General features: G+C 40.3%; 2 protein-coding genes across 3 annotated transcripts; both read left to right on the plus strand.

The window, feature by feature from the left end:
- Positions 1-2808: 2808 nt before the first annotated feature.
- Positions 2809-4399, plus strand: LOC130685894 (brachyurin-like). Of its 2 annotated transcripts, none has more exons than XM_057509179.2 (6): positions 2809-3123; positions 3214-3433; positions 3492-3661; positions 3715-3819; positions 3896-4035; positions 4097-4399. In XM_057509179.2, exons 1-6 carry the CDS (start codon positions 2901-2903, stop codon positions 4364-4366), a joined length of 1128 nt encoding a protein of 375 aa, XP_057365162.1. In that variant the 5' UTR covers positions 2809-2900; the 3' UTR covers positions 4367-4399. The 2 variants fall into 2 exon arrangements, with proteins under 2 accessions (XP_057365162.1, XP_057365164.1); XM_057509181.2 differs by having other exon boundaries at positions 2811-3123; positions 3721-3819.
- A 3187-nt stretch (positions 4400-7586) lies between these two features.
- On the plus strand, positions 7587-14895 carry LOC130685885 (uncharacterized). Its single transcript, XM_057509167.2, has 3 exons — positions 7587-8828; positions 8941-9291; positions 9371-14895. The coding sequence occupies exons 1-3, from the start codon at positions 7643-7645 to the stop codon at positions 14743-14745; spliced, it is 6912 nt and encodes a 2303-aa protein (XP_057365150.1). The 5' UTR covers positions 7587-7642; the 3' UTR covers positions 14746-14895.
- Positions 14896-16108: the final 1213 nt, after the last annotated feature.

The following is a 16108-nucleotide window of genomic DNA, read 5'->3' on the forward strand; positions in this document are numbered from 1 at the left end:
ATTTGGTGTGTGACCTCATTGGAGAGAGGATTGCCAATCGCAAGTGTTTGGACGATGCCAGCATATATTGCAAGAGACAATTGGGTATGTGTAACGATTGCGTAGAGTAATGTCATGCAACTGTCGATGGTATAAAAGCAAGCACAAGTTCTAAGAAACTCAAACCCATCGTCGACCTTTGCAGCAGACACAGGTCTCTACCAGTTATCAACATGCAGGTAAAGCAATTCGTAAAAATTTTATTATTTCTTGCTGCTGCGACGTCGCCTCGGGTTCCAGTTATTGCTATTTTTTAATTTAAATTTTGTTAAATAGAAAAATTTCATTACCTTGATGTTGCTGGTGGCAGCCGTTACTTCAGCCACCCTGGAGCAGGCCAACGTCGAGCGCTTTGTTGACTGGCTTCCACTAGAATCTCCAACCAATTACCGTATCGATTCTCGTGTGCGAAGACAAGTTCCTTCTATCGATGCGAAACAGGAGGCATCAGCTTCAAACAATGTGCCAATTATTGACGGATCTACTCTTCTAACGGAATTGGCATCCGTTCAGGTATTCAGGTTCAATATTTAGCAATAGCAACTTGATAAAATCAATTTGTTTATTAAGAGTCCTACCACTGGCGTCAGCCAGGCAACATCAGCCATTAGCCTGCCCATAGACACTTCGGCAATTTCTCTCAACAGCTGCATTTTCATTAAATTGAAACTTGTCATCATCATCAATATTTTGGATCCCGTTTCCTGCAGCAAAATTTGCGTTCGTAATTCCCATTGTACCCATTTCACTCACGAACCTCTTAAGAGCGGAGGCACCTGCACACTGCATAAAGCTCCCGGTTTGGGTAATGAGTGGTCGACTCCCGCACCCCGAAGTTCCGGCGCCACTTGTGGTCACGTCCCCAAGAACAAGTGTGTTTCTAGCGACGGATCACTTCTGAACTTATGCCTCAATCTTGGTTTGAGCATTAGCCTAGGTCTACTTTAAATTGGAAAAATTTATTCGACACGTATTAGCTTATGAATGTCGAATGGCTGTGGGATTTTCACATGGGATTTCTTTAGCATTAGTTGGTTTTGGTTTTTTTCCGGGAACGATGTAGTAATACACCCATTATAACGACAGTATATTTCTATTTAGCACAGTTGATTTAAAACAATGTTTTACACGTGTGATAATTTTCACAGTCATTACCTATTATGACACGTATCGTCGGAGAAGGAATACGTTACTGGCTATCCGAATTTGTCCTCGGATATCTTTCGGGAACGGCCACGTTTGGCGATGAAACTCAATGACCTATAATCTTTCGACTTATCATAAAGTGATGACTTCCATTACGCCAAAAACGAAAAATAGCGCGTCTCCGAATTGCTATCTTTCGTTTTTAGGATGCGATTTTAAGGAAGTTTCTAACTGCAATTCGACAACGTATATACTCGTGAATGTAACAAGCAGAAATCAATGCGCCCACACGTCAGTGTTTGTTCCTCTTTTATTTAATTGATATTTATTCATTGTTTCTCTGGTGTTTGTCTGTGTCGCAGTTGCCAACAAATGCCGCTTCAAATTATTATCAAATACACTGTTATAGAACGTGAAAATGGAAACGTAAATAAAATAGCATTGTCCTCTAACTTGGACGGATATTGACGCAAATTTAAACAATGGTGCAATCCAAACCTTTTTACGAAATGCTTTCGATAGATTTTAAGTACGGGGGACCTTGACAAACTGTTGCCAATCATGCAAACGTCTTCATGCATGCTATACACGGCCACGTCCATAGATGTGCACTGTACAACTTATTTACACCACTCAAGCGCTAACGTAACGATGTGGACATCAATTGTCCCTGTAGCAGGGATGAAGATTAATAGTTCGTGTCGTGGTAGTTTCGTAAACTAATGCGCGTGAATTTGGAGAGCAATACGTCTAAAAATTGTTCAATGTTAAAGTAGTAGAGTAGCCTACTACAAGTCACAGGAACAGAATTCCCTATTCCGCCACCTAATCGATTAAGTTATCAATAGGCTCTTTTAATCCTTTACCAGAGACTATCATTTCTAATTTCGACGATGTTTGTTGCACCTCTAATGCACTCTTACTTTGGAGTGACTTTATGCGTATTACGTTTAACGGGTAGGCCTATTACCTTTGCCGTTCCTTGCATTTTGCGGTGAGGACGGTTTATGTCACTATTCCCTTTCTATGGGGCATACATCAATTTCATTTCTTTACCTGTGATTTCACTGTATTACGTAACAGCATATGGTCCGTAGCTACTCAGTCGAATTAGTTGCCAGGACCTGCTATACGAGCGTGCAACCTGATAAAGTGCGAATCGAGCCACTGAAAAAAATAAATAAATAAACAAATAATAAAAGAGATGGAAATGCGCGAATAAATTGAGTAAGAATAGTGTTGTCGATCTTCTGGGATATGATTTAAACGCTACGCAAGCTCAACGCTTAGCAAAACAGCGCTAAAGACATTTTATGAACGTCGAGTAGATATGGAGAACTCGATCCTAGATAAAAGAAACGAAATGCAGTTGTAAGCGTGAAAATCTGATCTCATTCTCTGTGTTAAAGTCCTTTATGCTAATGCTTATACTAACGTAGCCATGAAGAGAGAGAGATAAGGGAAAAATTGCGCCACTGTTGCCGGCTGTCGTAATTGAAATGTTATCCTGTCAGAGTTGGGTTAGGTGGACCGGGTGTACTATCCTTTTCATGGCCTACAAAAAATGGCCTACAAAAAAAATGGACATCAACTGATTAGTGTGAGGGTAACGTGGGCACAGACAGGAAGCTTTCGTTGAATATCCCTCGTTTATATGGCTCTGCTGACAGAAAACTTGTTTTTCGATGTAGAGTGTTTCATGAATTTTAAACGTCATGTTAGAACTTGACAAATTTGCGTACCGTGTTCTTGTTATACTACTCAGTTATTTATGTTATGCAGTGATTTGCCTCGAACCAGCTGAAATTGACGCCTACCCACTTAGTTCACTGGTTCACTCTTCTACCAATAGCATTCAGTTATCTTCCCGGATTACAAAGAGTATAAGAAGAGACCTCACGAGTAATTTCCGTGACATTATTGTCAAATCTAACAATGGTAAAAAAACCGCTTTACTTCGGCGTTTAATGCAAGTAGGCTATCGTTTCAACAAAAGACCCTGCTATTTGGCTAAATTTTAATTTTCAGACAACAACTACGTTTGTGGCTTGGCCAATCAGCCTTCAAACAACAATTATTCCAATAATGGCCCGTGGACCAAGATCGTCGGAGGAGTCGAAACAGCACCCCACGAATTCCCATGGCAAGTATTTCTCGTCCTTCATAAAACCAATGACGAAAGTTTCGCCTGCGGAGGTAGTTTGATTAGCGATCGATGGATTCTCACAGCGGCTCACTGTTTAATAAAGTATGTTTTTATATTGGTAATTTTCCCTTCATCGAATAATTCTGCTTATTCCAAATAGTACCAACTTGATTCATATTACGCTGGGAGCCCATGATCTCGAAGATGAAGGCGAAGTGCATCAAGAACGATATACCAGTCGTGAATACCTTATTCATCCGGATTGGGATTCTGAGACTCTACACGCTGACATTGCACTTGTCCGACTTCCGGCCACCATCTCCTTCTCAAGTCTGTGCAAAAACTTTCATTTTTATCGCGTTGAATGTCTCGCTTATTTTCAGTTTCAGAATACATTCAACCCGTATGTCTGGATAGCCCATCCGATCCCGCAGTCGACTATGTAAACGACACTGTCCTACTGACTGGATGGGGCCTTACAAGTGATGGTATGGAAACGAAATTTTATTTTTTTCAAAATTTACTCATTTTTTCGTTTTTACCATTAATTTAATGTGTGCATAGAAAGTGGAGGAGTAAGTTCAGTCCTTCGTAAAACGATGGTGAAAGTGATCACAAACGAGAAATGTTTAGAACAATACGACAGCGTGATAACAGACGAAATGATTTGCACGAGTGGAGAAGACCATCAAGGATCTTGCCACGTATTATCTTAATCTATCAAAAATGTATGATGTAGTAGGAATCGCAAATTTTTATTTATAGGGCGACAGTGGAGGACCAATGAATTTCAGACAGGCAGATGGCACTTGGAAGCAAATAGGAATCGTTTCGTTCGGTTCCAATCAAGGCTGTGAAAGTGGCTATGCCAACGGTTTCACGCGCGTCAGCTCTTTTTCCTCTTGGATTAAAAATACTATAATCCAAAGAGAGGCTGCAAACAGGTCGACTAGCATCTTGGCCCCTAAACAGCCATTAGTTATGGTGCTGTTACTATTACTGGCTCTGCTATTTGAAGAGGTGAATCTAAATTAAAAGAACATGTCCATCAAAATGTCTGTGGCAACAATCGGTTTGTGAAATAAACAAAAAAAAAAAAAATACCTTAAATTTGAGCTTTGTCCATACCCAGGATAGTGCTTGCTTCAAACAACATTGGATTACATTCGTCGACGTGTATATTTGACTTCTTTTGACAACAGCATTAGGCTACAAACCAACAGGCAGATGAATGCAGAAGAAAATATTTTCCGTTAGCATAACATATCGTGGCGGCATACTGAGATTTTTTTCCACGTCTGTAAATTGTCTACGTCTTTTAATTATCTTTACCGAAAACAACGTGACGAACTGTTTGCAAAAGAAAAGAAGATATAGTCACGTTTATTTTTCTCCACCAACCAAATTGCTGGAATCTGTTGGTTATTCGTAGCGGAATAATAGATCTATTGAAAAACAGGCTTAATATTGTTAGTTGCACGGGCCAGCACGAAAAAAACGGGACGACCGAGGTAAATTGGCAAACCATTTTACTTCACCATGGCGAAATCGTAAGCAATGCATCATCATTCACAAGCTCATCTCAGTTATTTTTTTCTTTTGCGCTTCTTACCTTTCGGAGAAACCGCTTCAAAGACAGATATACTTATTAATAAATGTGCAGCGGATTTATGATGAGTTACGCCTATTTGTAGAGCTAACTGGCCGGAGTGTGGGCGTAAATGGAACGCGAGGCAATGAAACAAAAATTCTACCTCTCATAGTGTGATAGGGATTTCGTTCGCAATATTTGGGTAACAGGAATTAGATATGTATTTTTAGATAACAAAATTAAGTGTTAGACTTGAAAAGCTTTCGAGTTATCCCAAAAAGCTTTTATTTTACTGTCCATTTCTAGCAGTGTATTGGATTTTAACAAACCAAATCATCAAATCCAATCAAATCCAAATCACATCATTTGTGGATGTGGATTAAATTGGATTTTACTGCTTAGGTTAGTTAAAGTTAGCTTAGGTTAGTTTAGGTTATGTTACTCGAGAACTTTTGCTGTCTTGAATGATTTAAAGATCCAATGCAAATCCGCAAAAAATTGGATTTGCTTCGGATTTCTTTGTTTTTGCGGATTTGATTGGCCAAAATCCAATACACTGATTTCTAGTAGTTGCCCGGACAACTTTTTCATTTCACCCCTAAAACGATGAAAGAAATGATAAAAGATGGTCTTGCGTTATTCCTGGTTAATTTCTACAAACTAATTACATTATTTTTTACCTAGCTTCTATTTATGCCCTAAAAACAATCAAATTCCCTGAAGACCCACGCTAAGGGCAAATCGAACACCTTCTTTCGCAAACTAAATTGCCAGAGGGGTCTAATACCCCAAACCGAGCTCCACTTTCCACTGTTTGGTAACTAATACAGAAATGAAATGAGTGGAAAAAACCAGTGGAAAGTGGAATTCTGTTTGAGGTACTACGATAGTAGTACCTCTCCACCATTGCCAATCAGTGGAAAAAGTAAAAGAAATTGGAATGGTTGGGATGAAGCTGTAGAAAGTGGACTTCGATTTGGGGTATTAGGCTCCTCTGGCAATTTAGTTTTAGGCGCAGGGGGTATTGCGCGCTTACTGGCCGTTTATTATAGTAGGCCATGGTTTAAACATTGTTGTTTAAATCACAAAATTGCATCGAAATGCAGTACCCGCTCTTAGTGACCGTAACATCCACTGTTTTTCGTGCTTTTTAACACTTGAGCTTTTACGGCGGCGGGCGTCTTGCGCGGATGAATAGATGGGAGGGGAAAATACGCGAATGCTAATGAAAATTTGGTCGATCGTTAACCTAAGAACGGGATATTTTGCAAATTTTACAATTTCAAAATTTTATGTCGCCAATGGTTGTTGAGTAGAATGCTACTCAACAAACATCCGAACACCGCGATCGGCAAAATGATGGGTTATGGCATAACGATGCAATTTTAAAAATAAGTTTTTTAAATAAGAGATTTTTTCAAACAACATTTTAAAAGTATTTGATGAAACACCCTTTAAAGATTTCCTTTTATTAACAATTTTAATTAAATCAAAGTAGTATATTGGTGGTAATTTTTTAAATTGGTGACTAAATGCAAAATGCTGCTGCTAATTGGCAAATGCTACAAATACTGCAAGTCAGAGTTTTAGTGTTACTCTGCATTTATCTATCACTATCACTTGACATTCGACTTATCTTTCGTTATAAAATCACCCACGAAAAAATTATGATGGCGAACGATATAGGCTAGATCAATGGTAAACAAAGATTGGTCAACGCATAATGCAGTTTTATACGGCGTGGTGAGAAAGGACCACTGTTCAGTTATCATTCAGTCTTGATGACGAAACCACCTAAATGGAAAACAGTAGCGCTGGTGAGTGAAATTCAATTTGCGATTTTAAGTATTCGTAGCTTTGAATTTTAGAAATTTTTTGCTTTAGTTTATTCGTCAGCGTTATAGCTGATATCAGGATAAGATAGTAGAGGACATAGCGGACAGCCAGGCAATTTCATGACGGGCTAAGTAGCATAGTCGCTTTATTTAAAAAATTTTAATGATTATTTCGTCGCTTGCTATCACAATACAAATTTCCTTGTCTACTTTCTTGGTGTCGACAAGGGCTTGGTCCTGCGTCGATCGGGTCGGATATTGTTTATCTCGTGGATCATTTTAGTTTTTGGGTGGGGCAGCCGATTACAGGCAGCAATTTTTTTTTTGTTTCCATGTCCCTTCAGATTTCAGTCGGGCTGATGGGGGAGTAAACCCAATAGCAAGCAATAAGTTAATTAAACCAAAATAATTGTTCTATTGTCGTTGATTTCTAAAATAATCCATTGTCGTAAATCAAGCAGGTCTTTCTTTTTAATGTAACGTCGCCTAAACCGCAATTTAAGAGGCAAACCCAATACCCAAATCCATCGCATCCCGTAACAAAATTACTACACCTATCAGTCCCGGTATTAGTGTGGATTACTACCCCATTTTTCAGATGGAGAGGGGGGGGGGGGGGTCCAAAGACAGCTAATGGAAGTCGAACCCCAGCGTCAAGTATAATGAAAGGGGGAAAAAAAAGTAGAAAAACAAAACAATAGGCGAATGACAATAATAAAAAGGTGGCAGCTAGAAAAAAAATGCTTATCCCTCGGCTCCGTTTGATTTTACTGTGACATACTACATGATTCAAAACTATTATTTTCGTTGTATACTGCCATTTAGGTTTGATTACTGAAAACAATTACATGTGACTGGCGAATATATCATACCGTTGCAAGAAAGATGTCCGAAATTTCAGCTATGGATGAGGATGAAGCGAGTGTTGCTGGAGAAACTCCTAACCCGCCGAATACATTACATTACAGTAAATCAGAATATTTTGGCAAAAAATTAAAAAGTTGGTTGCATCATCCGGACAATGAAGGCAATCTGAAGCTTTTCCGCAATGCTGTAGAACATATGGAACAGAAATTTGGAATAGAACTTTCTTCTTTCGACTTGACATGTCTCGAGTGGCAGTATGTCAAATCCGTATTGGAAATTTGGCAGGAAAAGGCTTTCGAAAAAGCGTCTCAGGATCTGACAACGACTAACCACCCCTCAGAGATATCTATTCTAGTAAACGAGTTTAATTCTATCAGTTCATTCCATGACGTTGAAACGACGCAATTGGCACAATCACGAGTTCGAATCTGGTGTGACGGAGGGTGTCGGTATTTTCAGTTGATTGCCAAACAGGGACAGCTGTTCAAACAAGCTCCTCGTTTTGCCATTCTTGTTCCCTGCCATTTTAATAACTTCAAAATTCTTTGCATCAAAGAGATTTTCTTCCGATGTTGGCAGAATTTCGTGAAAGACGAAACTAATGGTGAGAAATACCAAAAATGCATTTCCGCCCTAATTTCCTTACTGGTGAAAGCCTTTGAAAACAAGGAATTGCTAGACATTATAGAGTTGTTCTTCGAGGATATTCTCGATGAATTGCCCACCGGCAAAGCAATTGATTGGCGCATATTTTGCGAGGAAAAACTGCAAAAGTTCCCGGCTGGTAGCAACGAAGAGAGTTCGACTCCTGATTGGTTCCAAAAATTTAAAGAAGCCGTTGAAGAAATAGGGAAAGAAGCGTGGACCTCGCGTTTCACATTAATGATGAATGAAGTTTTGAAGCTATACTTGCTGCCACGAACAAAGGTCGAAACCACGGACGATAACGGAAGGAAAATTATTTTTGTCAGAGGAAAAGTTGTATTTCTTAGCAAAGTTATAGATAAAATGGAAAAATTAAAAAAGGACGATGTAGGTCTCCAGGAAATCAAAATTGTTGGACTAAAATCCGTTCACATTGATTGCAACTTGGATAACGACATCTGGCATGGCACAAATTTAGGACTGGACACTGACAAAATCATTGTTGATGATGAATTTTCTTGGAACTTTTCTGGTCAACACAACAACGAACAAAATGCAAGTGAGTGACGCATTAGGTTCCCTCCCATGTTTAACGATGGAAGAATTCATGTCTAATGCGGTACACAAATGCACTATATTTCTTTTTTTTATTCTCGTATTACACCTTGTAGGAGAACCACGTCAACCAGGTGAAAGTGGTGGTAACGTACACATCATTTGCAACGAGATGGTCAATGCCAAGCAATGGACAATCATATCTGATGGAGGGGACGGAAGTTCAGCTCACAAATGGACTAAGGAGGAATTTAACCAAGCTTTTCCTTCCATGTCACTATTCGAAGGAGGCGAAGGCAATATGAAAACGGTTGCTGAAGCGTTAGAACATCTTTCACCAGAAGATAATGTATTGGGAAACCTTAAAGAGAAGGGTTATATCCGCGGACCCATGTCCGATATCAATGAGGTCATGGTATCATTTTACAAATCGGAGACGAAACGCGATTCGCTTATCTTTTTTCAAGGTATTTTCATTTGTTCGAATCTAACGCAAAGATTAAAGTGAACATTGGGAATTTTTAAACTTTTCCTTTTTTTTATCAGGACGAGGAGTCGGACAAGGTGGATACGGTGGCTCTGTGATTGTGGAAATTTTAAATAGATTGACGTCTACCACATTACCTAACCTCCCATGTATCGGGAATCAGAAGCGCCTACCATCCGCTACCTATATGCCTAATGTCTATGAGGCATGTGGTGCTGACGGCAAAATTGGTAAACCCGCCGGTGATATTGGTTTCATTCACAGTGTCAAGACAACCAAAGAGAATAAGGAAGGGAGGTATTTTGGTTTTGACTCCGATGTCAGGCTTCAGTTAAAGTTCTGCGATCGTAAATCGAAAGACGTCAACTTGTACGCTAAAGTAAAGCCCGTTGCAGGAGGAACATCAAAGGCGAAGTATGCGTCAATAATTATAGATCAGCCTGTTCCTACATCTGATCCTACAATACTGGTTGAAGCTACCAGGAAAAAGATCATCCTTCGCCAAAGTCTGTTTCAGCATTATTCCGAGATAAATCAACACAAGGAAATTTCTCAGTCCCTTGAAGAGATATTTTCCAGCACACGGCAACCTCAGCCAACTAGTTTGATACCAAAGGATTTGGCAACATTCAACGAAAAACTCGAGCGGATGATGTATCAAGACCAGCAAAATCGATTAGAAATCGCACAAGCAAAAACGCTTAAGCCAGCCCCTCTAAATCAATTAAAAGCCGACACTTCAGGCACTTCTTCGCTACGAGCCGACGAACAGGAAGTTGCAACTATAATACAAAACACTCCGAACACGACATTCGACTCTGACGTACACCCAAACCAAAACCCTGCAGTAAGAAACGTGGAGGAGATCATCAGTATTATGCAGCAAAATGAAAATATGACTAATAATAACCTGAAGTTTCTTCTTCTTTTAAAAGAAAATGTTATAGAATCCAAAACAATGGATCTTAAGGAGAGCACCTTCTTAAAATCGATCAAAGACCAAGGATTAAATCTAGCGAGTGACGAAAACCTAAACTGCTTCCTCCGTGTCTACAGTTACGGCGTCCAAAAAAAACTAGGATTTTCCTTGCGTGATGCGCAAAGAGTGGCTATCATGGCATTGTTACAAAAACGTCCAAATTCCAAGAAAACGTTGGTTCAAGTATCAACTGGTGAGGGCAAATCTTTGATTGTTGCCGGAGTGGCCATCGCATTGGCTCTTTCTCAGATTACAAAATCGAAACCATTATCACCAGTTGACGTTATTACCAGTAACAACGTCCTAGCTATACGCGATACTAACACTTCGTCGGACAAGGGAGGACTCAAGGATCTGTATGACCTCTTTGGAGTCAGTGTAGCAAATAATTGCAGCCATTTGAAAGGGGAACGTGTAAAAGCCTACGAAGCAGCCGTGGTTTACGGGGAACTGGCAAATTTCCAGCGTGATTACTTACTGAAAAATTTTTACAACTACAATACTCGTGGTGACCGAGAATTCACGAATGTCATTATTGACGAAGTGGATTGCATGTTGCTGGACCGCGGCAGCAACACTCTGTACCTATCGCACGATATTCCAGGCATGGAGATGCTTGAATCTTTGTATGTTTTCATCTGGGAAATGTTGAAAAACTGGGAAAAATCAAAAACTTCGATGGCATCCGTTACAAAATCAATCAAATCAGAAGTGTATTATGACTTGTTTGGCGTCACATCTATGGACGATTTGGAGTTGGTTCATGCGAAATTAAAAGATTTACCTTCGGAAAAAACAGCGCTGTGGAATCACCTAGTTAATCAAAAAGTAATTGATGATAAAGGACGTCTAGTCATTACTGATGCCAACAAAATAACAAAAGAGGAGATCAACTATGTCCCTAATGCGACACAACTCCAAGTGAACAATCTTAATGCAAAATTGGTTTTCTATTTCCGCAAAATTGCCAATCGCCAGCGTCGCTTCCGATTACCTTCTCACCTGCTCGACTTTGTTGATCGAAACCTTGACACTTGGTTAAATAGCGCCTTTCAGGCTTTGGATCTAAGACGCGACGAGCACTACGTCATTGACCAAGACCGAACAGACACTAATCTGGATCTCAATCCGCAAGTGATTATAATCGATCCTGACACTGGAACAGACCAGACTTTGTCGCAATGGGACGGAGCCTTGCACCAGTTCGTTCAACTGAAGGAAGGGTGTAAATTGACGCTGCAAAGTCTCAAAGCCGTTTTCATTTCCAATGCCACGTACATCTTGGAATACAACAAAATGATGGGCGTGTCGGGTACACTAGGGTCCAAAAAAGAGCAAGAATTTTTGAGCGACAAGTACGGGTGCGATTTCTTTGAAGTTCCGACCGCTTTTTCTAAAAAATTCACTCTCAAACCAACCAAAGTTCTCCGATCGGGAGCAGAGTGGCTAGAGGAAATAATCAAAGAAACGCGGGATGTTCTTAATATATCGGAAGGAATACAGGATCAACCACAGCGTGATGTAAGCAATGTGGACGTAAAATCTCGATCCATTATTATTTTTTGCAGGACCATCAGAGAAGTCAATCAAGTTTACCGTAGGCTGAAACGTCATCGTCTCACTCGTTTGATTCATCGATACACACGAGACTACGAAAAATTTGCCTTTGAAAGTAGTGAACTGGGCATTGGACACGTTATCGTCGCCACGAACTTGGCTGGACGAGGAACAGACATTAAGATTAGCAACGATTTGAAAGCTAACGGAGGTCTACACATTTGCTTGACTTATTTACCCGAAAACGAACGGATCAAAGAGCAAGCGATGGGTCGTGCAGGAAGAAAAGGAGAACAAGGAAGTGGAATCCTTATCTTATGCGACACCGAGTCACAAGAAAAGGATGAAAAACTTGGTGATGAGCAATTGTTCAACAATATGGAAAAAGAACGAGATGAACAAGAATTACAGCGATTATCGCGGTTGGACGAGGATTTCAAAGATAACGATATTCAAAAAAAATTGTTCCTGGATTTTATCAAAACATTTTCGATGCAAAACATCAAAAATGAATTGGAGAAATGCAAAGAAATGAGAAAAACAGAAAAAGGAGATGATGTTGAATACCAAGACTATCAGGTGTTGGTTCAGGCCATTCGTGACAGCGCCCTAGACAAATGGGCTCTTTGGCTTGATACAAAAGAATTCGATCGTTCCAACGTAGAGTTTCCTGATAAATTACACGGTTTTGAGAACTTTGACAACATAATCAACTGGATCACGCCTGCTCGCGCAATAGCTGTAGCAAATGATCTTGCAAATTCCTGCAAGAAACCGAACCTCTCCAAGGCAGAACAGATTTTGAAACAACTTGTTAGTTCCGAATACAGTTTATGTTATCCAGCTGCTCACTACTACCAGATTTTTATTTCTCTCAAACAAAACAAGTTCGAGAACGCAAAAGACGAATTCTTACGCAAGTTACGAGCCACGGAGACCATTATCACCCAGCAAATTGACATGCAACAGTCTTTCAATAGCACAATCAATCAGATAAAACAACAAGATAAACCAGACGAAATTCCTTTTTTTCGTGACTCTGACGCTTACAACGAACAGAAAAAAAATGAAGTGAGAATTTGGACATGTTTACGTGAGTCCATTGTCTCCTTGTTGGACAATCACTGCTCTATCGCAAGCCTTCGTGAAGCGAGTAAAGTTCCGGACGAACAACCAGGTCCTCAAGATAAAACCTCAACCGAAGAAATGCCAAGGGACGAAAAAATTCGTCGAGAGAAAGTTGGCAAGTATTATAAATCTCTGGTAGAAGCAAAATGCATTGCTTGCGAGCTCAACGATCCCAACACTATCCCGAGCCAAAGTATATTCCCCGACGGCAGTTTGCGTAATCGAAGTGCAATCATCCAGCAGATAGAAGACGACTATGATTGTATTGGAGCATCACTCGAAAAAACGCTAGTGTCCGTCTTTGACAAAGCCTTAAGTGAACAAGAGATTGAAAAGGAGCTTGAAAAAAAAGTTTTTATCCCATCTAGTAGGAAGGCGTTCTGGAAGAAACTCGTCGATGCTGGTGCCTTGAAGATTCCAAAGAACGGCATCGAAATGGAATGCGTCATCATATCAGACAGGCAGTACGAACACATACCCGAGCTTGATAGAGAAGAGGCTATCATGTTAAATTTTGGATACGACACTTACGATCAAGCACTAAAATGCCTTACCATCCTCTATCATCCGATATACGAAAACAAACAACAGTTGGACGACAGCAAAAAACTTATGTTTCCCAAGAAGTATGTCAAACGAATCACAAACTATGAGCTAGAAAAGCAAAATTTCGAGTTCAACAAGATCGCTCTTCTTGACCTCAAGAAGCTCAAAAATATGGAACTTAGAGAATTTGGTCGTCTGCTCTATGATGACTTCTTTCGAATAAATATTGTTCCAGCTGAACGAGAAGGCATTTGGAAGGAACTAAAGAAGCAGGAGATCATCGATGATCAGGGTTTTCTGGTGCCCAATTGCGATTTAACCAAAGGATTTAACTATCCGCAGTGCCCCATCTATTCAGACGCTGTGATGCATCTCATCGAACAAAAATTTGTCGCAGAAATAGTCCGACGTCAGTGGCTAAAAATAAAAGCTCGTCAAACAATGTCCAAAGAGGATCCTGATTATCTGAAAGCGATCAACTTTTTACCGTTAAAACCACACCGAGACATGCTCGGAGATTTGATGGCGGCCCACGTCGTTTCTGGGGCTCGACTTATGTACGACACAAAGAGGAAACTAGCAGAGGAAATTTCGAAAATCAAAGATGCTGATGAAAGAGAACAAAAATTTCTTTTGGAGTTCTTCGAAGATCGACTACCTCTCTATACTATGACAGCAGCGCCAAAATTTTCTCTCGAACCCTTAGAACGTATCATAGGCGCATTTCCGTCAGCGGTTAACGTCTTCAGCGAACTTCTTGTCTTCCGTCTAATGGGACTAAACAGTGTCATAGGAATAGAGGAACAGAAATGGTCGTTGAAGAGAAAATCCTTAGGATTACTGTTCTCTTCATTCATCATTGCTGGCGGAATGGCATCCATAAGTGCTGGAGTTTTACTACGCATTTTCTGCCCAGAACTACCATCTCGACTTTATCGAAATGTGTTACTCAGGGGAGGCTGGTCTGACATTGCCTACGCCATTGCGACTGTTTTGTCGCATAAGGACTTCACCTGGAACGAATACTGGCGCCAGAGAATTAGGAGTGCATCAGGAAAAGTGGGTCCAATTGAGGCGATCCACAGCCTGCGGAAATTATCTGCCAACGCGAATAAACATAGCGATCAACGGGTTGAGTCAAATGATGCCCAAATAAGGATCGCAGGTGGCAAAATCGCAAACTTCCCAAGGACAGTTGAAAATGATGACATATGTAATGTGTAGCATTCACGAGTGTGTTATAGCATACCTGCCTCAATTAAAAAAAGGAAATTCCATTTCAACATGTAGTTTTTAGTGATGTGATTTTATGGTTATGGTATTGCGCTCTTTGTGACAGTTTTTGCATTTTGCGGTTTGGATGTTTTGCTGTCTGTGGGGTACAAATAAATTTCATTCCATATTCTAAAGTTTCATTGTGCGACGCAATAAAATGGCACGTAAATAGCCAGTTGAACTGGACTCCAGCGTTGCTATAGCTGGAAACCTGACTACTCTGTTGAAAAGGATTTTGCCTACTTAAGCACTCTTGAAAGTGGGAGTAAATGAGGACCCTTATCTATAAACGGTGATGCGCAGGATTTGCTGCATGGGTACACTTATTGATGCACTCTTTCTTAATTGTACCTGCGAACTGGACTTTAAGTGAACACGCAATGTATAGGGGTGAGCATAATAGTTTTTTATTATAATTGTTTAAAGATTGCATAGGGACTACATGTCGAGAGTTCCGGACAGGATCTTCTAAAACTTTAACACCATGCAAAGGCATTAAATGGCGAGTGAAGAATTTGTTCCATCAACAGCAAGTTAGGGGAAGCGTGCGATAGATTTATCATACGCCCTAATTCACGCATCTGTTATCCAACTATGTCCACAACCCCTCGCTACTTCCACTATACCTCCGTCAAAATTTTGCTGACCAAAGCCGCCATGCTCCCGGTATACTGCAGATCCACCGTGTGACAACACCATTTATAATTCCCGTCCCCACAAACTGTCTTTGCCTGTAGCAAATACCCGATCCCTCCATCGATCATGTACAGCTCTAAGTGCGGTACCAGCGATTTGATCTTTACACGTTGGCCATGAATTGCAAATCACGTCCATTGGGCTTCAGCTTTGCTTCGGGTTCGGGTTCGGGTCCTGTCTAGACGTTTACCGTTTCATCCTGTTCGCAAAAACGCATTCAGCTGCTCACCACCTGTGCACCATATTCAGCATTTCCCTGACGATCTGTGCAAACATTAATATTGCAAGCTGGGCGACCATTGGTTATTAATATAAGAGTAATCGATGTCGAAGACGCAGTTAGACGATCATAAAACACCTGTTGATATGTTTTATTCTATTATTTTTTTACGGTCTTGAAAATGCAGTTTATTATTTGTGTCCGTTACCTTTGTTGAGACGTGTTTTATGGTTGGTGAAGCTTCCCTGATTGCCTTAAACGCGACCCTTCTATTTTATGCAATCGAGAAATCAGTCAGTTTCTACGAAAACATTAAGAGTAACCTTTATTTCGCATAGCAACCCATCCTGTGAGTTTTATTTGGAAACATGACGATTAAGCGCGAGGAATTTTCTG

Source organism: Daphnia carinata, chromosome 2 (genome assembly GCF_022539665.2).
Source record: "Daphnia carinata strain CSIRO-1 chromosome 2, CSIRO_AGI_Dcar_HiC_V3, whole genome shotgun sequence".
In the NCBI taxonomy this organism is placed as follows: domain Eukaryota; kingdom Metazoa; phylum Arthropoda; class Branchiopoda; order Diplostraca; family Daphniidae; genus Daphnia; species Daphnia carinata.